The 27,214-nt window shown below is 33.1% G+C and overlaps 2 protein-coding genes across 3 annotated transcripts in view; both read right to left on the reverse strand.

Moving 5' to 3' along the window:
* SLC30A10 (solute carrier family 30 member 10) overlaps window positions 1-6,290 on the reverse strand; it is a 47,957-nt gene extending 41,667 nt beyond the window's left edge. The window contains exon 1 of the mRNA XM_074309192.1: window positions 5,825-6,290. Within this exon, the coding sequence (XP_074165293.1) occupies window positions 5,825-6,275 (451 nt within the window). The 5' untranslated portion in view covers window positions 6,276-6,290. The remainder of the gene's footprint in view (window positions 1-5,824) is intronic.
* A 7,629-nt stretch (window positions 6,291-13,919) lies between these two features.
* EPRS1 (glutamyl-prolyl-tRNA synthetase 1) overlaps window positions 13,920-27,214 on the reverse strand; it is a 66,008-nt gene continuing 52,713 nt past the window's right edge. For both annotated transcript variants that reach the window (XM_074309194.1, XM_074309193.1), the window contains 4 exons: window positions 20,756-20,916; window positions 19,724-19,802; window positions 16,481-16,545; window positions 13,920-14,276 (listed from right to left, as the gene is read on the reverse strand). In XM_074309194.1, coding sequence (XP_074165295.1) covers window positions 14,126-14,276; window positions 16,481-16,545; window positions 19,724-19,802; window positions 20,756-20,916 — 456 coding nt within the window. In that variant the 3' untranslated portion in view covers window positions 13,920-14,125. The remainder of the gene's footprint in view (window positions 14,277-16,480; window positions 16,546-19,723; window positions 19,803-20,755; window positions 20,917-27,214) is intronic.

Genomic DNA, 27,214 nt, shown 5'->3' on the forward strand with positions numbered 1-27,214 from the left:
CAAATCAACAAAAATAAGAAAAGTCAAAATTTTAAAGGCAATTTCAGTGACTTTGCATCTAACCCAGGGCCTACCAGAGTGCTTTATATATAGTAGTAGCCTTTTAATAAATGTGTTAAAGTGAATTGTTGAACAATAGCCAGAAGCCAGAAGCTAGTTTCCATTTACAATCCTCTTTTTATTCAAAAAAGTTTATCTTCAGCTTTCTGAACCTTGCTTATCTTAACTGTTTTTCAATAAAATTTCCTGGAGGAAATAACCCAAAAAGAAAGTGACACATTTTAATCAATGTCTACAGTATTATACAGAGCAGCTCGGTGGATCAGTGGATAGAATGTCAGATCTGACGTCAAGAAGATTCATCTTCTTGAGTTGAAATTTGGCCTTATATACTTATTAGTTGTGTGACCCTGGGCAAGTCACTCAACTCTGTATGCCTCAGTTTCGTTATCTGTAAATGAGCTGGAGAAGGAATTGACAAATCACTCCAGTTTCTCTGCCAAAAAAATAAAAATTAAAAAAAAAAAAAATCACAAACCCCAAATGGGATCATGGACTGAGAAATGACTTAATAACAACAAAACAGCTTTATGTATCCCAGGAGGTAATTTTTTAAAAATAGGCATCATATTGTGTTTGATTCTATTAACTCCAGAGGGCAAAATGCAGAGTAATATATGGAAGTTTCCAGGAGGCTATTTTTGCTTTCTTAACAATTGTTGTTGTTCAGTGGAGTCCAACTCTTTAAGTCCCTATATGGAGTTTTCTTGGCAAAGAGAATTGAGTGGTTTAACTGAGATTAAGTGATTTGCCTGGGTTCACAGAGTAAGTGAGTAATTGAAGCTGGATTTGATCTCAGGTCTTCTTAACTCCAAACCTGACACTCATATCTAGATCACATAGTTGTTCTTTCTAACAATTAGAGCTCTCCAAAAGTGGAATGGGCTATATTTGAAGGTAGTAAGTTCCTTCTAAGTAGAGATTTTCAAGTTGACTAGATGATCACTTGTTGAGAATATTATAAGTTTTTTTTTTGTTTTGTTTTGTTTTTGTCTAAATCTAGATTGGACCAGCTGACTTCCAAGGTGACTTCTAGTTCTGAAATTCTCTGGTTTTCCATGATAAATGTCACAAATAAAGTTTGCCAAAGCAACAAGTCAACAGTGTTGAAAAAGAAATGCTTTGCTGATATTGCAGATCCTTCTCAGTGCAGATCGTCTATTATTACATCTGACAGCCTGGCTTAATCTGTAGGAGTACTTTCACCCTAGGTGGGAGGGTAAATATTTGGGGAAAAAAAATTGGGGAACAAAAAGAAATTAATTTTTAAAAAGTAAAGCTTTACAAAGTTTAGAAGAAAGGGCTTTTTCTATTGAAAGTACATTTCAAAGTCCATTTATAGAGAAAGCGAGTTCTGTGAGCCTGCTCTATTCTCAGTTCCATTGCTACACAAGGCAAAAAAGACTCACTTATAATGGAAATTTAGCAGCAAAAGATAGTAGAAAATCACCTCAAATTAAAAAAAAAAAAAAAGCTAATTTGCATTAGAGTGTCTGTTCATCCTCAAATTAAAGAAGCTCATTTGTCAATTTAGGAAAAACAAATCCAGAGCTGAAAAGTTAAACAAGGAAAGAAGAAAAGGCAAATGTTGAAAACCAAATAAATCCAGTATAATGAAACTAGACAACTTAAGCAGAGTCTTTAAGTTGTATTGTGGTCTCAGAAACCAGGAGATAGTTGTAGGCTATAAGACCTCTCCTAGAGGATAGTGTTCACAGCCTCTGCTTTAGGACTTTGAACTAACTTGTAATGTATTCGGCTCCCCCTTCCACTCTTCTTTTTTTTATTAATTCTTTCACTTTTGTCTAAACTGCAATGAAAACTAGTTGAGATATTTAAAATTCATTCATTTCCATTTTTTCTCTAATTTAAGGTCCTGGATATCATCCAAACCTCTTGGTGTCTCATTGATTCATTTTCATGTTGCCTGGTTCTAGCTGTTCAGTTTTCCCCTCTATCAATTACCCAGGAATGTCTGAATAGAATGTACAATCTTTGTTCCCAGCTTTTTAAAAAAAAATTTGGTGAGCCTAATAATTTCTTGATTTGTCTCTCATAACAGCTACCCAAATTTAATGAACTCCAGTTCCCTTTGCCAGATATATATAGTAAAATGGGTGAAGAGCCACATAGAAAAAAAAAAAAAAAAAAAAAAGAATGAAAGTATAGAGTAAGAATCACTAGAAATATGCAAATCAAAATTTTTTATTTTAAAATATTAAAAAAAACCCAGAGCACTTTACATGGCTAGAATGTTAGACCAAAAGATACTATTGATAATTTTTAAATATTATGCAGAGGAAAAGGTAATTGGTACCAAAATATTAAAATCAAAACATACAACCTGACTTTACAAGCTATAAACTACAAAAGTGGCAAGAAACATATGCTATCAATTATAATCATTCTTTGTTTCAGTTTTGCTTAATGGGTTGGGGTAAATATATTCATCTTGGTTGTAGTGGAGAGGTGGTTGTGCTTGTGTTTGTTGGGACATAGTCTGCTGTGTCAAAACCAAAAATACCAATAAAACAACATTTTAAAAACTACGATAACTATATTAGGAATCTAGAAATGTAAAAATTCTTCCTCAATCCCTACAGTTTAAAGTGTGAAATTTCTAATTTTAAAAATAGTATCTAACAGTGGCTATCAATCAGTACTACTATAAAAACAGGATGCATTTTATTCCATTATTTTTATGAGAAAAGTGAAATGGGACAATATCTGTCAGTGTAAAAGATTCAACTAGCCTAGATGTTTACTCTTCACTTGCAACCTATTTTGTAGAGACAGGAGAGGGGAAGAGATGAACATTAAAACAGTTAACTAAAAACATCGCAAACATGAAACTAGAGAGAAGAATAACAAGAATCCAGATGTGGTATTTCTAATAAAAATAATATTCCCTTCTAAAAAAATTTTTGGTATAGTTCAGAAGAGTTTACATCAGACATTGGATCATTCATATACATATCATTTAGTTTAATAAAACCAATGCCAATAGAGCTCAGAATATTAAAAAAATATGAAAAATAGAAAACTATATCTCTAGATCAATCGTCCTTATCACCACAGTATTTAATTCTTTTGACAAAAGGACTAACTTACCAGGGAATGTATCAAAGGAAGATGAATAATATTTTCTTTTGTCTTATACCCTAGGCTGCTCCAGACCCAAGACCAAAGGGACTCATATGGTCTGCTCCACATGAACAGGTCAAGGGCTAGGATAAAAAATGGGTCTTGTGTCTTTTATTGTTATCTTAACATGGAAATAAAAATGGGAAAACACTTCTTCAAAAATGAGCACTTTGATAAAATAAGTCAAATAATTTTCTAATAAATGGGTCACAGATGTCTAAAGCATTGTCATATTATTTTCCATATTTGTCTATGTCTGTTTACCTTTTCTAGCATTTGCATTTTATAACTTTCTTTTGTTATTTAGAGATACATAGATGTTTATAATATAAGAAAAAGATAAAACTGGAACTAATGTAAAGCAGTTGAGATAAATTAAAAATGTGTTTGTTAGGATCCTATTGACACTTCTGTCAATTGTCTCTGTTTATATGTATTGGCCAACTATTCTTGCCTTGTTTTAATTCTAACATAGGACCAAATGTCATGTTATACTTTCACATAATGGCCTATGTAACAAGATATAAAATCTTCAGTCAATCAGTAATTGTCCTTCACAAAAGAGTCATAACCACCATTCTACTTTATTAATGTATTGATTTAGTCACTTGAAAATTATTGAACATTTAATATGTAAAGGGCATTTGTGTTAAGCTCTTGAGGGTTACAGAGATATATGAGACAATTTTTGCTCTTAAATAGTTTACAATCTAATTTAATTATTCTTTCCGTTTGGGGAAAGAATGTGCTTCAGTATAACTCTATCCTAGCATACATGCCTGCAAAGCTCTTCCAAGGAAATCCTAGTTCATTGTCTATATATTCTGTTCCCTTATTCCAATCAAATTGATCCTTCTCACTTTTTTTTTCTTTATTTTGCAAATCCTACATTCTATGTCAAATACCACTAAAAGAAGTGTACTGTTATTGTGACTTTAGAATGTCCACAATTTAATGACAAGATACACAACAAAAATAGATTCTTTATTAGACTAATTCCAGTTTATCCTATATGTATCTTGTATGTTTGCAAGTTGTTTCCCCTATTAGAATTTTAGCTCCTTGAGGTCAAGCATTGTTTTTGCCTTATTTATATTGTCTCGCATATACCTAGTAATAGCATTTACTAAATACTTACTGACTGATTTTCAGTGACAAATTACAATTTACCAGTATACAAACTGAGATGGAGATTGTCTAAGGCACTAGTCTCCTATATTTATCCACCCTTCCATGTAATATCCATATCTATTCTCAAATTCTATCTCTACCACACCAGAGGGTAGTAGAATCTTAGAATAGAGGATCCCAACAAGTGAGAGAAGATTGAACAGTATGAAGCAAGAAAATAACAAATTTATAATTCTCAACATCTAGAGGAGAAGTTTAGAAAGAACCCCAGGCTAGATCATCATATTACTCAAAGGCTACTCTACTATTGGTAGATTTCTTTTATGAAATTTTCTTTTTTGCAAACAGCTTTGATTAAAAAAAAAAAACTCCCATGGCAATAAAAATATGACATACTGTTCAGACTGAAGAGCCTCTTTAGATCTGTTGCTCTGTTCTGAGGTTTAGTGCAATCTTTTATTTTAAGATCTAAGAATAGGTAGGACACTCTTCCTACTTAAGTCTTTTCATAAAATCCACACCTAAATCCACACTTTTGTCTTCCTTAAATGGAACAGATCCTGAATGATAAATATACATTCAAATTATTGTGAAGTTTTCTGTTAAAAAAAAAAAAACAGAGAATTTACTAAATGAAAGGCTCCTTCATTTTTTCTCTTTCATTTGTACAAAATATTCTTAGGCATCTGCTAATCTTAATTTTTTCACAGTTACAAGTATTTGGAGGACTACAAGATAACGATTTATTTTTTTTCTTTCTTTTTTTCTCCCTTTTGTCTCATACTTTTTAACTGAACTTTCAGAGATTGTTGCTCTCTAAAATTTCACCATTGCCATTTCACCTCTAGTTAAACAATTACTTTTTCTTCATAGGAAGTTTTTTGATCTATTTTGATCTTTTTCTTTTTTTCAAATGACTGACAATGCTTTTGACGTTCCTTCCATTCCTAGATACCTATCAGAAGCTCCTGCTTTTTTTGTCCCTGGAGCTGGACTAGATGGCGACGGAGTTCCCTTCCAGCTCTAAATTCCATGATCTTAAGCATTTAAAAAAAAAAGAGAAATTATCATGGTACTGACTACAAGGGACAGTGGAAAGTATACATGATTTGGAGTTAAGAGACTTAAGTTTGACTCCTGTCCCAGATTCAATCTGTATGAGTATATAAGTGTGTGTGTGTCTGAGATAATCCCTCTGGGACCAAGTTCCTATAAAATCTGTAAAATGAAGACATTGGACCAAATGGCCCTTCCTTGATCCTATGGAAATAGCCTGCTCCTATTAATTTCCTAGGAAGTTGAGAATGAAAGTTCTTATTCCCAGATAAGACTTTTTTCTTAAAGTTTAAAAAAAAAAAAAAGAAAGAAAAACAAAAGCATAATATCTACAGGATATAATTTTCCAGAGAGGATGATGGTAAGAATCGGATAGGAATTTGATTAGACATACTGCAACAAAATGAAGAGATATTACCTTTAGGCTGTTTACCTGTTTCAGTATCTTCCTTAGCGCTATCGGCAGAGCAGTAACAGCAGTCTAGAAAGACAATGTAGTTGAGCACATTTAAGAAGAGCCCAACAATCCCAGCAATGAGGACCAACAGGGCTTCTTCTGTCTTCTGGGGATTGATATACCTCTTGATGGCTTCAACCAGGATGCTAAACATGAGGGCCACTGCAAAGATGGTGTTGCCAAATGCTCCCAACACTTCTGCACGGGGCAAGCCATAAGTATTCTTCCTATTCTGTTTGATTGTACTGATCCGAACCCCAAACAAACCTATGATCATGGAAATGAGGTGAGAGAGGACGGCAAAGGCATCGGAGGCCAAGGAGAGAGAGTTGCCAATGTATGCAATGGTTAGCTCCATCACAAAGAGAAGCAGGCTCACCACGCACATGAGGGACAGGCGACAGCTTCTCCCTGTGTAACGACCCATGTTGTCTTGGCCCTCCCACTTGGCTCCTCCAGTTCTCAGGAAGGTCTGGGCCCCAGTGGGAGCAGCTACAGATTTCTTGATTACAGTTCCCCAGGATAACTCTCTCCTTCAGCCTTTCAGGGCTTGTCATATTTGGAAAGCACTTTTTATAGGCCCTAGTAAAGCAATAAAATGGTTTAAAGGGCAATTAAGCAAGGGGACATCACGTGAGCCTCAGTGGGGAAATGGACAACATGGGGATCCCCTAGCTTCAGGTGTAGTTCTGTTATTGAAAAACATATATCGAACTGGTGAAAATCCCATGCCATAACAAGTGGGTAGTTCATCACCACTTGCTGTCTTCCCATCTTTTGAAGCCATGACATAGAATGTAAAATTATTTCAGCAAAGCAAGATTCATCTAATACAAAAAAGCTTTTCTAACCTATTTTGTAGATTATTTGGAATGCTACTTGCCATACAGTATGAGGAATTTCGAGAGATCAGCACTGAAGTGAGGGACAGCTGAAAGGTGAATCTTCAAAATGAAAGTTTTACTTCCTGTCAGCTCCTTTTCTTAAAGACTTTCCTTAAGTTCAAAGACAAATATTACATTATACACTCTCACTGGGAAGATAAGATATATTCTCTATTGTTGGGGGACAAGAGGGCAGAGAATTTGCTCTTCTAATGTTCAATTATCTAAATTCCTCTGCCTTCATACAGCCAGGGAATTACTCTCCAGTGTTTTGGGATATATTAACTTTTAAAAATGAATGATAGCAACTTTACTAATTAATATTTTGATTGGTTCCCCCCCATTTTATAAATTCACAAAATCTTTTTCTTTATTATTCTAATATATTCTGTAAGGAGGGATTTTCAAATTTAAAATAAGAGTTTTGAATTCAATGGCATAATTTCTAAAATCCTTTTCACATTGTTAGTTAAACTAAGTATTCTTCATCTGCTGTTTCAAGTTGAGATGTTTCTTTTAAACCTATTCTGTCTCCCAGAAAAGATGGGTTTGAAACAAAACTAAGCTATTTCTGAATCAGATTTATATAATAGCTCTCTATCTAAGCTTTGCTGTCACTTAGTTTCTTTTTATTATATTATTGTGATCTATAGGGGTAGACATTTATTCTTCCTGGTTTGTGCAGCTGCAATTGAACCCACACAGAGATTTACTAGAGAGCAGCGATTATTTTATTGTTATCTTTCTTGGTCTATAGCATAACACATAGTGTTGCACCTTACAGCTTTTGCAGTAGGTACTGAGTAAATATTTGTTGAATGAACAAATTAATGAGAAAGATAAATGGCAGGCAGACAGGTTAGTGCAAAGTTAGGAGTCAAAGACCTGAGTGCCCAGTCCCAGCTTTGCTGTTGACTATGAGTTTAAGACATTTTACTGTACTGGGCCTGTTTTCTCACCTGTGAGATTCAAACAATGGACTGATTCATCTCCAGGAATTCTGTAAGTGTTGTTGTTTGTCCTTCATTCTCAAAGAGGACCATGATATTAGGGAGATGATGCCATGACATGCAAGTGAATTGGATTAAAATAAGGGAGGTCTATGCAAGGTCACCTGCCTCATTTTCCCCTCCAGAGCCATCTAGGTCCAGTGACAGCTATAGATCAGGAATGATTGGAGATGCAAATCTTAATCTGATGTCATTAATCTGGCAGAAGACAGAAATTATTTTTATCTTAACTTCTGTGCTAAAGCTACTTTCCAAAAATATAAACTGTTAGAAGCCTATCTTCAAAAGAACCTGACATGCTCATGCAGAAATTAGTCTAACATGATTTCTGATCTTTTATTTGTATTTTTACAATTTTGACTAACAATCTAAAAGTTGGACAGTGGTCCTAACAATTCATTCATTTATTTATTTTTTTAACACATCATAAATTTTCATTTCACATTTGATTAAGAGGGTGTAGAAAAGAAAAATGCCAACTACAGAGTTAAGAGACCTGGGTTCAAAACTGATTTTTGACACTTCTATTTGTGCAATCTTGGAAAGTCTCTTCTTAGATTAAAACCAATTTCCTACTCTGTAAAGTATGGGGAGCTAGATGAGATAGAACCTCCAAATTCCCTTCCAGTTCTAAAACTGATCTTATAACAGCCACAATGTGGAAAACGTCACATAAGCACAGCTACACACAAAACACAAGCCAATGTACTGGTTGCCCTCTCCCTGGAATGTTGATGGACTCATTATTTATTGACATTACTGACAACATGCTTAAGGGAGGTAGGGGAGGAAGTGGGGCAGAAGTCACATTAAAATGACCCTTATGAGTAATTTTCTCCTGCAAAAACAGTTTGAATAAGCTTGGTACCTATCAGAGTTAGATTTTATTACATTAGGCAAAGAGAAACAATTACATTTAATGCTTTGACTCTGCCTATTGTGGGTATACACATCCAAACTCCATGTTTATGGATACACCTTAGTTATTCAGCTGATAGTATGAAGGAACATCCCAGATAGATAGCCATCATTTTATCCACATTTGTAATGCCTTCTTTCAGGCTGCTCTTTGTGATGGGAAACTTCAGTGATAGTGAACTTTCTCCAGTTCAGTTTGTAAGAATGTTGAACAGGAGCTTCCCCACTCAAGATGCTGTTCATGATATTCCCTTATCAAGTAACTCGGATCTTGAGCTGAACTGGGTTGGGCAGATTCTTCTGCAGAGAGCAGCTCAACCAATAGCCAACACTTTCTTGGAAGGGCTGAATGATGAGTAAAGGTCAAAGGTCAATTTGGGAATCAAGGTGCCACTGGCTCCTTCCTCTAGACAGGAAGCTGCTGGCATCAAACTTTTGTTGTTGGTAACAAATAAAAACGTCAAGGTACGAACAATATAGTTATATGGCAAAAGAAAAATATTAACAGCTCGGGTCAAAGATAAACAGTGGGATCTACCTAGACTTTCCACACCCAAAATACCAATCTCTTATCTATTTACCATCTGCTTTCATTATTACTCTCACATATCAGGATGAAGACATCTTTATGTCTTCCTCCACCAGTAGGTCAAATGACTAAATGTAATTATCCAGGCTTCAATTTTTTTGTAAATAATTTTTCTGGTTTGTTGGAGTTAAAAAATATATATATTTTTAAACTGTCTTAGTTGAACTAAAAATTTTCACCTTAAATTAGATGTAAAGCGGAACTGTGCTTGTCCTTCTGTATGTTAACTATCTAGAAATGGATCTTGTTTCACACTGACTCCCTAGCAGTTTTGAAATTGTTATCACATGATTCTGATAGTCCTCAAGGGGTCTGATAAAGGCCTCATTTCTAAAATACATAGAGAATTGACTCAAATTTATAAGAATTCAAGCCATTCTCCAGTTGATAAGTGGTGAAAGGATATGAACAGACAATTTTCAGATGAAGAAATTGAAATCACTTCTAGCCATATGAAAAGGTGAAATCATTACTGATCAGAGAAATGCAGATTGGCTAAGATGACAGGAAAAAATAATGATGAATGTCATGGGATGGAGCAAAACTGGGACACTGATACATGGTTGGTGGAATTGTGAAGTGATCCAACCATTTTGGAGAGCAATTTGGAACTATGCCCAAAAGGCTATCAAACTGTGGATATCCTTTGACTCAGCAATGTCTCTACCTGGGTCTGTATCCCAGAGAGATCATAAAGGAAGGAAAAGGACCCACATGTGCAAAAATGTTTGTGGCAGCCCTTTTTATAGTGGTTAGAAACTGGAATCTGAGTGGCTGCCTATCAGTTGGAGAATGTCTCAATAAGTTATGGCATATGAATATTATTGTTCTCTAAGAAATGGTCAGCAGAATGATTTCAGAGAGGCCTGGAGAGATTGACACGAATTGATGCTAAGCAAAATGAACAGAACTAGATCATTGTACATGATGATCAATTCTGATGAACGTGGCTCTTTTCAACAGTGAGGTGATTCAGGACAGTTCCAATGGTCTTGTGATGAAGAGAACTCTGCACCCAGAGAGAGAACTGGGGATTGAATGTACATCACAACATAGTATTTTCACTTTTTGTTGTTATTTGCTTGCATTTGTTTTCTTTCTCATTTTTTTCTTTTTGATCTGATTTTTCTTGTATAGCATGATAATTGTGCAAACATGTATAGAAAAATTGCACATGTTTAATATATATTGGATTATTTGCCTTCTAGGAGAGGGGGTGAGAGGAATGGGATGAAAAATTTGGAACACAAGGTTGCAAAGGTCAATGTCAAAAAACTATCCATACATATGTGTTTTGAAAATTAAAAAAAAAACAAAAAACCTGATATCACACTTCCCATGAACTCGAATGGTACTTTTTTGAATAGCTGATATAACACAACTTGAAAATAAAATATAATTCCATTCCTTTCAGGGGTTGTTTCTAAGTCATACCTTGCCTTGAAAAATACTACCACTCTACTTTAGGTAATTAGTGCCTTTATCACAAGACAATTACTAAATTTGCCAAATAAATTAATATTACTAAACTAGGGCAGCTAGGTAATGCAGTGGCACCAGCCCTGAAGTCAGGAGAACCTAAGTTCAAATCTAGCCTCAGACACAACACTTCCTAGCTATGTAACCCTCGACAAGTGACTTAACCCCAATTGCCTAAGCAAAAAAAAAAAAAAAATACAAACCTCTAACACAATAACTCACTACAGAATCCTTTCAGTGGTGAATTCATCTTTTTAAAAAAAATAATAGCTTTTTATTTTTCCAAATAGTTCTCAATATTCACCCTTGCAAAACCTCATGTCCCAAATTTTTCTCCCTCCCTCCCCAAGACAGCAAACAATCCAGTATAGGTTTAAACATGTGCCAGTCTTCTAAACATATATCCACATTTATCATGCTGCACAGGAAAAATCAGATCAAAAGGAGGAAAAATAAGAAAAAAAAAATAAGCAAACGAAAAACAAAGGTGAAAATATTATGCTTTGACCCACATTCAGTCCTCATAGTCCTTTCTCTGGATGCAGATGGCTTTCTCCTTCACAAGTCTATATAGTTGCCCAGAATCAGGGCATGGTTTGTTTGTTTGTTTTTTTTTGCAAGGCAACAGTTTAAGTGACTTGCCCCGGGGCCCCACAGTTAATAAGTCTGAGATTTGGACTCAGGTCTTCCTAAAACCAGGACTTATGCTCTCTGCACTGAGCCATCTATCTGCCCCTGAATCACCTCATTATTGAAAAGAATCAAGATCACCTTGAAGGAGATCCTCAAGTGCTTTTGGGATGCAGCAAATATACCCATTATGTGAAACCTAAAAATTGCCAAGGAGCAATATTCTTGGAAAACATCCGTGATGGTAGCTACTTTGGGAACTTTATTCTAACAGCATTTTTTTAAATTAATTATTTACAGATATTCTCATTATATAGGGAGACTGAGAAACTTAAAGGTAAATCATTAGGCCCTAGGTGAAATTAAAAATGGTTCATAAAGCTGGATTATTCCTAAACTTCTTATATTCATGGAAATGGATTCAATTTCCAAAAAATTTGATTTACAGATATCTTTGGGAAATATTTTGGAATGAATCAATTCTTATTAAAATTATATCAAGTAAATTAAATACACCAAAATTCTCAATTGAATCTGTAATGTGTTCAATTGGGATGATGCAAGATTACCATTTATCCATGCCTCGCTATTTCGTGTACTTTATGTTCATGTTCTCTCATAAGTTTGCCACAAGGGGTTCATCAAAAAGGCTGGGGCATTTTCTTACTTTTTCACAAATGAATGAGTGAATGAATAAATGAAAAAAAAGATGTTTATTAAATACTATGCGCCATATCCGTTAAGATAGCTTGACACTGCCAAAATACTAATGGATTGTTAAATTGTCACCATGTCATCCTTTGCACTTGCTATGTAATTAGTCCTCCCATTCCTACCCTACATTACACTGGTAACAAAAGATCTTAAAAGCACCATGTCTAAAGCTGGAAGAGGCCCTTCATTGACTTGATCTTTCCTGACACTCTGGGTTTAAGGTTGGTTTTTTTTCTGAGGTCTGAATTTTTTTCTGCAATCTTTAGGAATTTCTCTTCCTTCAGATAGCATTATGAATTAATTCTTCATTGCTTTCAACATAGATAAGCTAGTTGCTTTCACTGTTTTTATTCCTAAGTGTTATTTTTGTCTTCTGTATAAGTATCCAAGAATTCAATGAGTCCAACTGCAATGGTTTGATGAATCTTGCTGTTTAAAGGCGTCTGAATATTTTTGCAGATTTTTTCCCACTGATTCAGTTTTTGAAGAGATACTAATCATCATTCATCAACTATTTCTTCATAAGCTCTTACAAGTAAGTCTAAATCTGTGTTGTCTGTGAACACCAACTTTGTACTGAGCAAATACGTCATTCTTGCTGACCAAGATGAGTTTAGGCTTTAAAAAAAATCTCCATGTTATGACAATTGATATGTATTAGTTAAACTTCTGTATAAAGTAATAAGCAATATTGATGTAATTTTATTTCTGCTTATATGATTTTTTTATTATTACTTATTTAGATAGTTCAGGATTGAATTTTCTCAATTGTAAGCCATCTTAAAACTCCATAGTCTTATACTCCAATACCTCACATAAAATGGAGGTAGTACTAATTCTCAAAGAATATGTGAGTAGATTTTAGCATTTGGCAGGTAATACCATAATGCAAAGGAGTTAACTATGCAGTGAAGCATTAGATAACTAATTAGATAACTACTTTCTGAAACTCAATCTTGGTATGAATACAAAGTCTCATCATCAATAGGCTACCAACTTGTTAATAAACTCTTTGGCTCTGACAACTCATAAAAGTATAAAGAATAAAAATTGTGCACAATAAATCATTATACTTGTGGTTATTTGGATAAATGCAAAAGTACTAAAGATATTACTGATTCTTCAGAAGATGGCATTTTCAATCTGATGATTTCAAAAACTAACATATTCTGTTCCTTATGGCATCCTGTATAATTAAAACACACACATACAAAATCACATACCCCAACTTCCCTCCCAAAAAATCCCCTCCATAAATAATCAGATTATGTTATAATCTTTTCACATAAGTCAGCATCTTTCCTGCTTAACATGAAGTTTCATGTATCATTATCTGGCTTCATTCAGGTTAATGGCTCACATTCATGTTTCACTTCACTCATTTCTTCTTAAAATATATGTGAGATTACTTTAACAGATTAACATTTCAGGAAAGATGGATAAGAGCAGGAGATATCACCATTAGTCTGAATGCTGCCATTATTTTAAATTTCTAGTGGCATTATTTTTTAACAATTTCCAAAGGCCTGTGAGGATTCATATTTTGATGGATTCAGTTGAAACATCACGGTGGGAACTGGTGGTTGTGGTAGAGAAAGTAGAACTTACCTCATGCTCTGTTTGGAATTAATAACACTAACAAATAATGGGAGCAGTAATCCTAGCACCTATATTGCTGTTTCCTGACTCAGAGTCACTTATAAAAATCAAATTCTTGAATGATCCAGCGACTTTTAAAAGATCTGTTAAATGTCCACTTATATACTACTTTGCTTAAATTTTTAATTTGATTAAATTTTTTTCATAAAAAAGAAGTCAATCCATAAAAATGCAAATATGAAGAAATGTATGATCACAATACATATTTATTGTTAGAACTGTTCACAGAAAAGTCTTTATTACTACTATTTTAAGTGTATAATGACTTTTTTCTCTTCAATATTGTCTCGTATGGCTCTGCTTTTTAAAATTTTATTTAAAAAGTCATAAAACTGGTTATTTTTGAGATGTCAGTCTTATTTTAAAAAAAGAAGCTCAGCAATAGCCATTTTCTCTAGTAACTGCGACCAAACAAGGTGTAGAACTTGGCTAACTTCTTGCCACATACACACTTGGCTCCAGGTTGCAACTCACGGAGAGGTTTGAAGGGTATACAAAGGCTTTTTGCTCCCATTGATGGGGCACCAGGTTCAAGATCTTGATCTCTGAAATAAAAATAATTTCATTTGTTTTCATTTATATATTTGGACAACTCTATTAGTTTGAATGAGAGTACAATTTTTTTTCCATTAAGTTAAATAAGTTCTTTATAATAAATGCAATAATGATCATATTAGAGCTCAATGTTATTAAAAAAAAAATTGCCTAGCAGGCAAAACACTGTGATAAGCTTTTGAAAGTTGTGAGGCACAGAATGATTTACATGTAAGTACAATACAAAGTAAGATGTGATATAAGAGGTGCAAATAAAGTGCCATGAATCACGACTGCTCAAGAATATTCAGGGGAATGCTTTAATTGCCCATTAAAAATAGGCATGCCTTCAACTTTCTGTATAAACAATGATGCTCTGAATCTTTTAAAAAAGATTGATTTATCATTGCTTGGACTGCAATAGCTTTTAAATTGGACTCCCTGACTGAAGTTTCTTCGCTTGCCAATCCACAGAGTTAGATGTCATAATGATATTCCATGTTCATGAAGATTCCGTTGCTTGCTATTGCCTCTAAGATCACATATAAATGCTACTATTTGCATCTTAATAGCAGGACCAAGCAAATTTTGTGTCAATTGTTGCACTGGCTCTCTAGCATCAAACATTTCATAAGCTGGCTCATCTATCTGTCCAGTCATTCTAGTTTATTACAAACTGCCCTATCTGCCATTCCTTCCACATTATATTTTAACCCCATCTTCAAACCTTTGTATAGGTTGCCCTATAAAGCTAGATGGAATTCCAATTCAAATAAATTCAATTCCAATAGTCATTAGTTATATCAAGTTAAAAAGCTTAGTACAAACAAAACTAATGTAGAAAACATTAGAATGGAAGCAGTAAACATTCTCCAATTGATAAATAGTCAAAGAATATGAACAGACAATTATCAGATGAGGGAATTGAAACTATTTCTAGCCATATGAAAAGGTGTTCCAAATTATTATTGATCAGAGAAATGCAAATTAAGACAACTCTGAGATACCACTACACACTTCATAGATTGGCTAAGATGACAGGAAAAGATAATGACAAATGTTGAAGGGGAGGTGGGGAAACTGGGACACTGATGCATTGTTGGTGAAGTTGTGAACAGATCCAACCATTCTGAAGAGCAATTTAGAACTATACACTTCGATTTAGCAGTGTTATTACTTCACTTATATCCAAAGAGATATTAAAGAAAGGAAAGGGATTTATATGTGTAAAAATGTTTGTGGCAACCCTTTTTGTAGTGGCTAGAAACTGGAAATTGAATGGATGCCCATCAATTAGAGAATGGCTGAGTAAATTGTGGTATGTGAATGTTATGGAGTATTTTTGTTCTGAAAGAAATTACCAGTAGGATGAATACAGAGAGGATTGGAGAGACTTAAATGAACTGATGCTAAGTGAAATGAGCAGAATTAAGAGATCATTATACACTTCAACAACAATATTATATGAGGATCAATTCTGATGGAAGTGGCTATTGTCAATAATGAGAGGATCCAAATTAGTTCCAATTGGTCATAATGAACAGAACCATCATCTATAGACAGTGAAAGAACCCTGGGAATTGAGTGTGGGAAACAACATAGCATTTACACTCTTTCTGTTATTGTTTGCTGCCAAAATCCCTACCTTTCTTCAAAGCTCAAGTGTCAGCTCCTATGAGACTTTTCCTAATTCCCTCAAGCTACCAGAACTTCCCAACTCTACCTGAAATCACATTGCTTTTTTTTACATTTGTTCATTTTGTTTCCCCAGACAAAATACAATCACTTCGAGAGCAGGGATTGTTTCATTTTTGTCTTTATATCCTCTGGGATTAACAATATCTAGAAATTAGTAAGTACTTAAGAAATTCTCCTTGATGGACTAATATATTATACATTATGGATTCAAACATTAATTTTTAATGATATTTATGTGACTTCTGTTTAAAAAAACAAAAAAACCAGGGCATAGTATTCTTCATTTAATGTACTCATGACAATTCCATGAAGCCAGGCTCCAGTGTCTGCCTAGTAGTAGGAGCCTTCCGCTTATTTTGTTAAAAGTGAGTAAGAAAGCTTAAAACCAGATTCCAAGCACATAAAAATATCTAACTTCAACAATTGTTAAATAAGTATGAACTGATACTAAAAGAGAATATTTAAAGTCATTTCTAAATCATTTGCACATTTAAGTTGTATTTATGAATAAGTTTACCTGGCAGTAGTTTTTTTGATCCAGTCTTCACAATCAATTTCTCCACAGAAAGGAATCTGAGCAATCTAAGGTAACATGTAATGAAGAAGTAAAAAATTATAATTTGCTGTGTTCCATAAAATATTTTACATAGTGCTGATTCATTTATACTTCTAAGAACAACTAAATAAATTGCCCTGACGAAATTTATATCAACAGGGAAAATAAATTATTTAATTAGTAGGAATAGACTTCATATAGGTTCTATTTCAACAAGAATTTCAACAAATATTACTACTAATCTATAGTTACAATCAACACAATTTATCAGGATCTGAAAATGCTTGATCAACCTCTACCTGAATAATGTATTATCTGAGTTCACTATTCATGAAAAATGTAATTTAATTGTGTCAATTTTGTTTTTACCTCTGGCAAGAGACAATTTAAGATGCAATTTCCCCCTTGAATTTAAAAATAGAATACTCTCATGAAATGATTTTTGAAGTGAAAAATTTAAGCTCAAACTATGAAAGTATTTGGGCCAAGATAACAGTGAAACTTGTCCCCTTTGTGTTGATATTTGGTAAATCATTAGCACCAACTCAAACAAAAAGGATTAAAAACTCTGACATTTACAAAAAGTATTGTTTACAATGAATTAGAAAAGGGGGAAGATCGAAGGAGAGCCAATCATATTTAATTATACAGTGACAGGGAAAAGTATTCATGGTTTAGTTATAATCTCTTCCTAAAGGAAATACATTCCTAATATTTTAGTTTTAAATATTAATTCAGCAACTAGTTCAATATTTTCTCATTTGATACTATTTTAGCAATATTTTAAGTTTTACTTCCAGTTGGCAGTTATATTCCTTAATTTTAAGAAAATGATCACTATGCTCTAAGTTTGGATTGATCTTAAAAACAAAGAGCAAAAATTCACCCAATAATTTTATTAGCTAAATTGTTCAGAATATGTGTACTTAAAAATAAACATGTTATAATTTTTGAGATGACAAAAAATAAATGTAATACATAATAGCTTATTCAGAATATCTCAAATTCTATTCTTTATAATAAAATAATATGAATTTTTAGGTTAAATTCAATTCCAATAGTCATTAGTTGTATGGAAAATACCAACTGACAATCAGTGTAGACCTCAGTTTCCTTATCTATAAAAAAGAGAATAACGATTAACATTTTCTACAGCTTACAGAGTTGTCCAGAAGATATTTTATAAAGCAAAAAATGCTGTACAAGAGTTCCTTGTTATTTTAATCCAGTCACTGAAAGATTTCTGGTTAATACTAAAGCTTAATTTAACTTTAAATTAGAAAAATCCTCAATATTAAAAATTGCTATAGTTTATTGAAACTTTTTTAATGGGAAAATTACAAAGATATGTCACCATACTAAATTCTTAAAAAAGAGACATTTAAAACTATACATAAAAAACAAATATCACTGTAATAAGGTATTCATTCTTATACAATGTATGTGGTGTACATATTAATATCACATATGATATAGGCATTCTACCTAAAATTAAGAATCAGAGTACATCCATACTTTGCTAATGTTTATTTAAATGCACAATGAAATCTGTTTGAATGCTTTCAGTGGAAATATATATCCTCATGACATCCATGTTAAAATGCATAATAGTTCAGTTAATTAAAGAATTCTACATTGGAATAATTCCCAAAAGGAAACCAAGCACAATCAGATATGAAGAAGTTTGGAAAGAAAAATTTTAAATCAATAATTAGGATAACTAGATGCCTAACAATTATCAAATATTTTTATCTGTAAAAGTTCTTTTTTCCCTTCAAAAAAAGTACAATAGCTACATTTATACCAGATTTAGACATGAGAAGAGATAAGTAAAAGAGTCTAAAGAAGAGAAAATACAAAATTTTTTAGTGTTTAAAATACATTTGTTGGGCCTGTATCTGAAATTCAGTTGTAGTCTAGTTTAAACTAATTGAAATGCTTACAGAAGTTTATCTTCTATTAGTCTATCTTGTACATTTTTAATTTCTGTGAAAGTTATGGTTATTATTATCATGACAACTAAAGTTGTGCCATAGGCTAATTTATTAATTCATGCAACATTTTTAAAAATCACTTTTTAAAAAGTAACTGACAGACATTGTTTCCACAATAAAAGGAAATGAAAATGTCTTAAGAAATACATTAAACACAAAGAAAACAAATAGGATGCACATTCTAACAGAAAAAGAAAAACCCAAATCTCTCCTGGACAGCTGGATACTAGTTCCTCAACACCTTTACAATGATGTGGGTAGTACATCATTGTATATTACAGAAATGATGAGACTTGATTGAAAGAGGATAAAACTATCTAAGGAAACCACATACATAGGGAAGGTAGCCGATTTTGAAAAAATGGGATGATTAAAAAAAACACTAAGAATTGTGAGGGATCTTAGTATCTAATTTTATAAATGAGGACACATTATAAATTTATAAATGAGGAATCTTAGTGATAGTAGGGACTTTCAAAGCTATCTTGTCCAATGTCCCATCCAATGAAGGAATCTCCTCTACTTTTTTTTATTAGATGATTTAGTATCTGCTTTATAACTCTCAGTTATGAGGAATTTACTCTTTTACAAATTCAAGTTTGGCCTGAACTCAAAACTATACACATTAATTATTTTGTCTAGTTTTATCCCTTGTGCTTAAAACAGTGCTTATATATTTTAAGTATTTAAGATTTATCAGTCCCTATGGGAAAATAGATATGCCACAACAAAAATTCAGCTAATGTTTTATGTGATTTTGACAAAAAGATATGGCGGAAAGTCCATTAAATCAGGATCAATATCTGGGCTTAGCTGAAGCATTGACACTTATAGATAGTCAGGGTGAATCTGGGCAATTTGTCATCTAACTAAGCCTGAGTTTCTTCACTCAAAATAACAATAACATTCACAATAGAATTCTGTAGCTGTCCATACATTAGTCAATGTGGATTATCAACTCCCTAAATATATTAAGACATTATAATATCACTTATTCATTACATAGTCATGTAATTTGAGCAGTCTCATATAGAAAAACTTTTTTTCATAGCAATCCTCAGGTGAGAACCTTGCGATAAAACCACCTCATCTAATTATAAAAAGCAATAATCATATTGTTCCTTAAGTTCCAACAATATTTAAAAGATCAATTAAATATTTTTAATTCACCTATATGGTGAATTTTTAAGAACTTTTCAAAAGTCTTTACCTTTCCAGAATCCAATATTTTCTGAAATTCTTCCATTGTATTGGCTACAACCATGTGAGTTTTGAGGTCTTCAGATGCTCTACAGAGAAAATTATTAACAAATACTTCTTTTTATTCATCAATATTTATAACCAGTTTATAACAACACAAGGTGATAAATAAGCTAGAGTATATCAATAGGCTTGGACACAGAAGACCTCTGTCCTTATCCAGGTTCTGCTACTTATTAGATATGTGACCATATCCACGAGTCTTAATTTCTTCATCTCAAAAATAAGAATACCACCTGACATGATTGTTTTAAAGACCCAAATGAAGCTTAAAATGCTCTCTGAATGTTTAGTATTCTTAGTAGATCTAACACAGCAGTCTCTTAAGAATTTAAAAATTTTAGAAATTTAAGTGGTTCAATAGGTAGCCTAAGAATTTTGTTACATGCTTCTTTTTTTCCACTTTCACATGTCAATTACAATTATAATTATACATCCCACCCTTAAACAAATGAATGGCATAGAATGTATGGTAATAAAACATCTCTCATCCCTCAATACATAATCTCCCTTTTGCATACTGGAAATTCCTGGGACAATATAAATGCTTGAAAATGAAAGCCTTTTGTATAGCAACTCTACATTTTACCCACATAAACTGATTAATCTAATAGCTGTGGCAGATTAAGCTAAGCTTTAACTCCAAATCAGCATCCTAGTCACATTAAATTGGATGATTACAACATAAAATTAGTTTCATCCCATGTTGTAAAACATGGGTGTCAATGTAAACAGGAATGTTTGGTATTTTTTCCCCTTTCTTTAAATACCACTATTCTAAACTATCTTTTGTCAGTATTTTCTAAAATCCAAATACAGCTTATGAAGTGTCATGGAAGAATAAAAGAAAGAAAATAAATGAAAAATATTACTTGGGATGGGAATAATTTAGAAGAGCCTGTAAAATTTCTTTTCTAAAAACTAAGCATCATATTTAAAGAACTTATTATCCTATATCTCAGATAGTTTGTAAGGATCCAACCTTTTGAAAAGGTTAACATGGATATCCTCCAAAATATCACGAAGCTTCATTTCAGCATCCTTTTCAGCAATCGTCAGCTTTTCACCAGTGTCTCGTCTGACTGCTACAAACTGACAGTTCTTCATATCTCGTGGTCCCACTTCAAGTCTGATTGGAACTCCCTAGAAAATGTAGATAACTGTAACATAAATACACATGCACATGCAAATACCTGCAATTACATGCATGTCAGGAATCCTAAGAAAGACAAGTTTATATATACAATAAAAACATGTTTTCTCTCTAAAAGCTCTGCAGCTGGGTGGTACGTGCATATAGCACACAGACCTGGATTCAGGAATATCCAAGTTCAACTCTGACCTGAGACACTACTTGGCTGAATGACTCTGGGCAAGTTAAGTATCCCTGTTTGCCTCAGTTTTTTATCGGCAAAATAAGCTGGAGAAGGTAATGCTAAACACCCCACTATCTTGGCCAAAATATTTCTCCAAGTTTAAGGAACCCTGTATAAGAGTACAGCCCTGTACATATCAGCTCTTATGTGACAATACATGTATAATCAACAAAATAAATTAGAAAAAATACAAAAAACATCTGGAGAATTCCAACAAAGCACATAAATAATATTACTGCACTATATTAAACATGGTTGCTTTCTAAGAAAAGGGACTGCAAAAAATAAGTTATATAGGAGAAAAAAACCTCTAAATCTTTAGTTCAAAATGAAAACACTGTCATGTGGTAGAATAGAAAAATCAGTGAATGGGAACAGAAGGAATCTCAAAAGTAAAAACATTTATGCTTTATTCATTGTAAACCTCTTCTAAAATTTCCTAGCAAATAGTTATATCAGTGTTCAACTCCTCCTTTAACAGGCAGTCCATTGAGAGAAGTCCTATAAGCTTCACATATAGAGAAATAAAATGTTTCTGATCTGTTTCACTGAATTCTCTGCTTCTCTAGTTGGTCAAACAGGTTTTTGTTTTTTGTTTTTGGAGTCACAAAAAACAATCAAAGAAACATAAAAGAATATTATTAAGGAATGCAACTCAGAGCTAAAGTCTAAAAATTGAAAGATTTTATTTTTTAACATATAAGTTTATTTATTTTAAACTTAAACAGAAAATAAGAAAAGAGAGGCAACTAGATGGAGCAGTGGATAGAATGCCAGCCCTGGATCAGGAGAATCTGAGTTCAAATCTGTCTTCAGATACTTGACACTTAATAATTGCTGTGTAACTCACTTAATCCCAACTGCTTCGCCTCCCCCTACCCCCATCATAGAAAAAAAATAATAAAATTTGCCATGTGCACAGGAGAACATAAGAGAGAATTCAAAATATAAAGCAATAAATGTCCATTTCAAGAAAGCTTATACAATAAATACTAGTCATTATATTTAAAATTATCCATTTTTTCTTTGCTTCCGTGTAGATTTTCTTTTGTTCTCTGTTGTGTACTTTTTACTTTATTCTTTTCCCCACTTCTTCCTATACACACACCCCTACATATACAAACATATGCATACATATATACACATACATACATAGCTATATACATTCATATCCAATAGACCATATTATACTTATTTATCCTTTGTTTCTCTGAAAGCGAATAACATTTTAAGTCCAAGTCCTTCCATATTTTTCTAACTCCGCCAACTCATCATATCCCATATCATAGCAATATTCCAGACATATACTGTTTAGTTATTTTAAAAAGTCTAAAACAATTTAAAATATTGCAGGTATATAGTATAGTTTCCTTATCTTTTTCCCTTTTGATTAAGTCTATTTTAGTTTTAACTTATCCTGCTTTTTTTTTAACATGATAAATTCTACTCCTGATCTTTACTTTGTTTATATATATCTTTTATTACCTCCTGATTCCTATACTTTACTTCTACGTACTACCTTGACTCTTATTATGTAACTGAAATAATTTCTCCTCCAAGGATACTTCCCTTATCCTCTTTAACCTAACCACCCACATAAGTAAGACTCCCTTATCCTCTACCCCTTATGCTTATTTCTTTCTCAATTTAGAAGACTTTTATAACCTTATAAATATGTATTCTTCCCCCTTGAATCCTTTTCCAATGAAAGAAGGGTTCCAGAACTAGCAATCCTCCTCCCCATCTAATTCCTCTGTCAGTTCTCCTTTTCATACTTTATAATAATTGTTCTACCCCAATCTTTGTTTCAAACTACCCAATTATTAACAATAGTCTTAGACATAGGGTTTATACATAGACATATATAAAATATAAATAGTTTGTCCATATTGAGTGCCTTGTAATTAGTCTTTAATGTTTACTTTTTATTTCTCTTGCATCTTTTATATCAAATTTTCTATTAAGTTCAGGTCTTTTTGCAACAAAATCCTTAAAGTCTATCAATTCATTGAATATCCTTTAGTTTTTCATTAACGATTATCCTCAGCTTTTCTAGGTATGATATTTTCAGTCACAAACCCAGTTCTTTTGTTCTTTGATATATAGTGTCAAAGATCTTTGGTCTTTTAAAGAAGCCACTGCTAGGTTTTATGGGATTCTAATTGTGGCTCTGCCATATTTGAATTTTTTTCCCTTCTTGTTGCTTGTAATATTTCCTCTATGATCTAGGGGTTTTGGAATTTGCTTTGATGTTCCTGTAGGTTTTATCTGTAGGATCTCTTTCAGGTGATAATTGATGAATTTTAAAAATCTATTTCTACTTTCTCCCTCTTGTTCTAACACTTAAGCATAATTTTCTTTGATTATGTCTTGTGTTATTATATCAAGATCAAGACTGATGATATGTTGAAAAAAACTGTGTTTTTTTGAACTTAGCTTTCAGGCAGCCCAATTATTTTTATGTTTTCCTTCTTGATCTCTTCTCCACATAAACTGTTTTTCTTATGTTTCCTCGTCTATTTTTTTATTCTTTATATCTTTTGTTTTATTTATTCTTTGTCTCTTAGACCACTGCTGGCCTCCTCTTGCCCGACTCTAGTTTTCAAAGAGTCATTTTTTTTCCTCTTAAGACTCTGGTCTCCAAAGCTTCTTAAACTCTGGTTCACAACTCTATATATAGGGATGTGTAATTGAATGTGGGGGTCATAAAAACTTGGCAACAATAAAAAGGATCAACTATTCCACCAAGATTTAATTCACTATGTTACAACAAACAAGCATATCCATATCAGTATAAAAATCTGCTTTTTATCTTTAATAAATAGTAAAATTATGTGAATACCAAAGAATTGTTTTAAAATAAATTTATGATTTATTATTAAAAAAAATTCTGGCGCTCCTTTCAAGTTGGTTGACTTTCTTTTCATAATCTGCTTATTTTTCTTGGCTTGTTGTTTTTTCCCCTTTATCTCTCTTATTTGATTTTTTAAAAAGTCATATCAATTCTTTTTAGTCAGGTGACCATTTGATGTTACACTTTGAGGTAGGAGACGCTTTTTTTGCTTCAGTAGTTTTCTCTGAAGATGAACTTAATCTTCTCTAATCCTACAGCAATTTTCTATGGTAGGGTTCTTTTTTTTTCTTCTCCCTCCCTCCTTCCTTCCCTGCTTTTTTATTGTTTTCTTTTTTTTCTGGTTGTATTACGTACATGAAGTTTTAAAAATATACATTGTTTTATGGATCATGTTGGGAAAGAAAAATCAGAACAAAGGGGAAAAACCACAAGGGAAAAAAAAACAGAAGAAAAAGAAAAAAAGTGAACATAGCATATGTTGATTTACATTCAAGTCTCCATAGTTCTCTCTAGATCAGTGGTCCTCAAACTTTTTAGAGAGGGGCCAGTTCACTGTCCCTCAGACTGTGGGAGGGTGGGATTATAGTAAAAACAAAAACTCACACTGTCTCTACTCCTCAGTCCATTTGCTATAACCCAGGGGGCCGCATAAACATCCTCAGCAGCCGCATCTGGCCCAAAGGCCATAGTTTGAGAACCCCTGCTCTAAATGTAGATGGCATTTTCTATCTAAAGTTAATTGGAATTGCCTTGGATCATTGAAACTCTGAGAAGAACCAACTCCCTCACAGTTGATCATCTCACAATCTTGCTATTACTGTGTACAATGTATTCCTAGTTCTGCTTGTTTCGTTCAGCATCAGTTTGTGTACATCTTTCCAGGCATTTCTAAAATCAGTTTACTCATAATTTTTTTTTATAGGACAATGATATTCCATTACTTTCATATACTATAACTTATTGAGTCATTTGTCTGTATATTTAAAAAAAAAAAAGTATAACCTCTTGTTAGCATAATCACCTCTAATACGAGAGTGTGGAGGATGTTTTCTTTGGCCTCTGGTTCCCCTTCAGCTTCCCCTCTGGCCTGGAACTGAAACCAAGAACTCTGCTCTTCTATTAGTGCTGACTGCCAGCCTTAACCCCCTGCTTCCGCACTCACCAGGCAAGTGCTGATTCCTTCTCACCAAAGACCATGTCTTGGCCTTCAGATCTTCTCTGTTTTCCCAGGAGGACCCTGTTCTGCCTCAAATTTTGTTTTATTTTTATTTTTTTTTTTAATAGATCTATGTTCTTCCTGACATGACATTTTGTCTTGTTTCTGGGGGAGATCAAGAGAGTTTGGAATTATCTACCCAACTTTGCCATCTTCCCAGAATCCTCTCTTGCAACTGGTTAATCCCTATGGCTACATGGTTATTCTGACTCTCTTTCTCAATATTTGTTATGTTGGTTAAGATTTAGCTCCATAAGGAATACAGAGAGGCTTGGAGAGACTTGTATTAACTGATGCTGAGTGAAACGAATAGAACTAGGGGATCATTATACACTTCAACCATGATACTGTATGAGGATGTATTCTGATGGAAGTGGATATCTTCAACATAGAGAAGAGCTAATCCAATTCCAATTGACCAATGATGGACAGAATCAGCTACACCCAGAAAAGGGACACTGGGAAATGAGTGTAAACTGAGAGCATTGGTTTTTTTTTTGGTTTGTTTTGTTTCGTTTCTCTTCCCAGATTATTTTTACCTTGCGAATACAATCCTTCCTTTGCAACAACAAAAACAACAACAACAAAAAAAGATTTAGCTCCATAGTGACCAGATCTCCCCCTCAAAAAACCTTATCAATTTTATTTGAGAATTTCTTTTTGTTCACTCTCTTTTTAAATTTCCCATAATCTGGTTTCCAATCTCATCATTCAACCAAAATCATGCTCTCTAAAGTTACCAATGCTCTCTTAACTGTCAAATCTAAAAGTCTTTTTCCAATCTTCCTCTTCCTTGACTTCTCTAAAGCCTTTGGCATGCTGGATACTCTTTGTCTCTATGTATTTATGATACTACTTTCTTCTTAGTCCTTTTCCAGTAAGCTTCTTCTCAGTTTCCTTTGCCAGATCATTGTCTAGGTTACATTAGGCTCTCTTTTCTTCTCATAGTTTCAATTGTCATCTCTATGTTGATGATTCTTAGACCTAGTTATCTAGCCCAAACCTCCAGATACATGTCTGAAATTGGATGTCCCGTAGACATCTTAAACATGTTGAAAACTGACCTCTTTCTGTCAAAACTATCTTCTCTTCTGAATTTCCCTTGTATTGTAGAGGTTACCACCAGCCTCCCACTCACCCAACCTTCAAACCTATATGTCATCCTTGACTTCTCTCTCTCATCCCCGCTGTTGACAAGCTTAATTGATGTTATTATATTCAAAGAAATTGTTAGGAAAATATCCTGAACATATTATTTTAAAAAGGCAGGAGAGTTATAATATGTAGAAGAAATTCCATAGTATCAGTGTTACTGAAAATAACAAAACAAAAATTCAAATTAAAAACAAATTAATTTTCAACAAAAGGGGGATGGCTTATTAAACTATGTTAAATTAATGCAATGGAATACTGTAGTGCAAATTGGGCCAAAAAAAAAGTTGATGTATATCAGGATATCTGGTAAGTTCTATGTAAAAAATAATGCAAAGCAAAAGAACCAGAAAAATTGAATAGGCACTTATTAGGAGGAAAATTGAATAAGAATGAATAGACAGATGATTCTGAAGAGGTGATTGAAAAACCAGCATGATTCTTATTTATTTATTATTCTAGTTTATTTATAAATAACTCCTCACCAAACTTTTATATATATATATATATATGTGTATATATATATATATATATATGTATATATATATATATATATATATATATATATGAAATAGCGCTTTATAAATATCTGAAAATAATCTACATAATTCCAGGTTTTTAGTTAAATAAAAAGGATGATAAAAGTCTAGAATCTTGTTATTAAAAGAATCAAGGAAGTTTTCATTAAAAAGACAGCATCTGTATTGGATCTCTTAAAAAGTGAAGAATGGGGTTGAAGGGGTGTCCATTTGCAGCATGATGTAAACTGACTATGTAAATAAACACAAGAGGGCAGTAAAAGTTAATGAGAACTGAGGGCAATGCCTATTTTAGAGAAGTTTC

Source organism: Sminthopsis crassicaudata, chromosome 4 (genome assembly GCF_048593235.1).
Source record: "Sminthopsis crassicaudata isolate SCR6 chromosome 4, ASM4859323v1, whole genome shotgun sequence".
In the NCBI taxonomy this organism is placed as follows: Eukaryota; Metazoa; Chordata; class Mammalia; order Dasyuromorphia; family Dasyuridae; genus Sminthopsis; species Sminthopsis crassicaudata.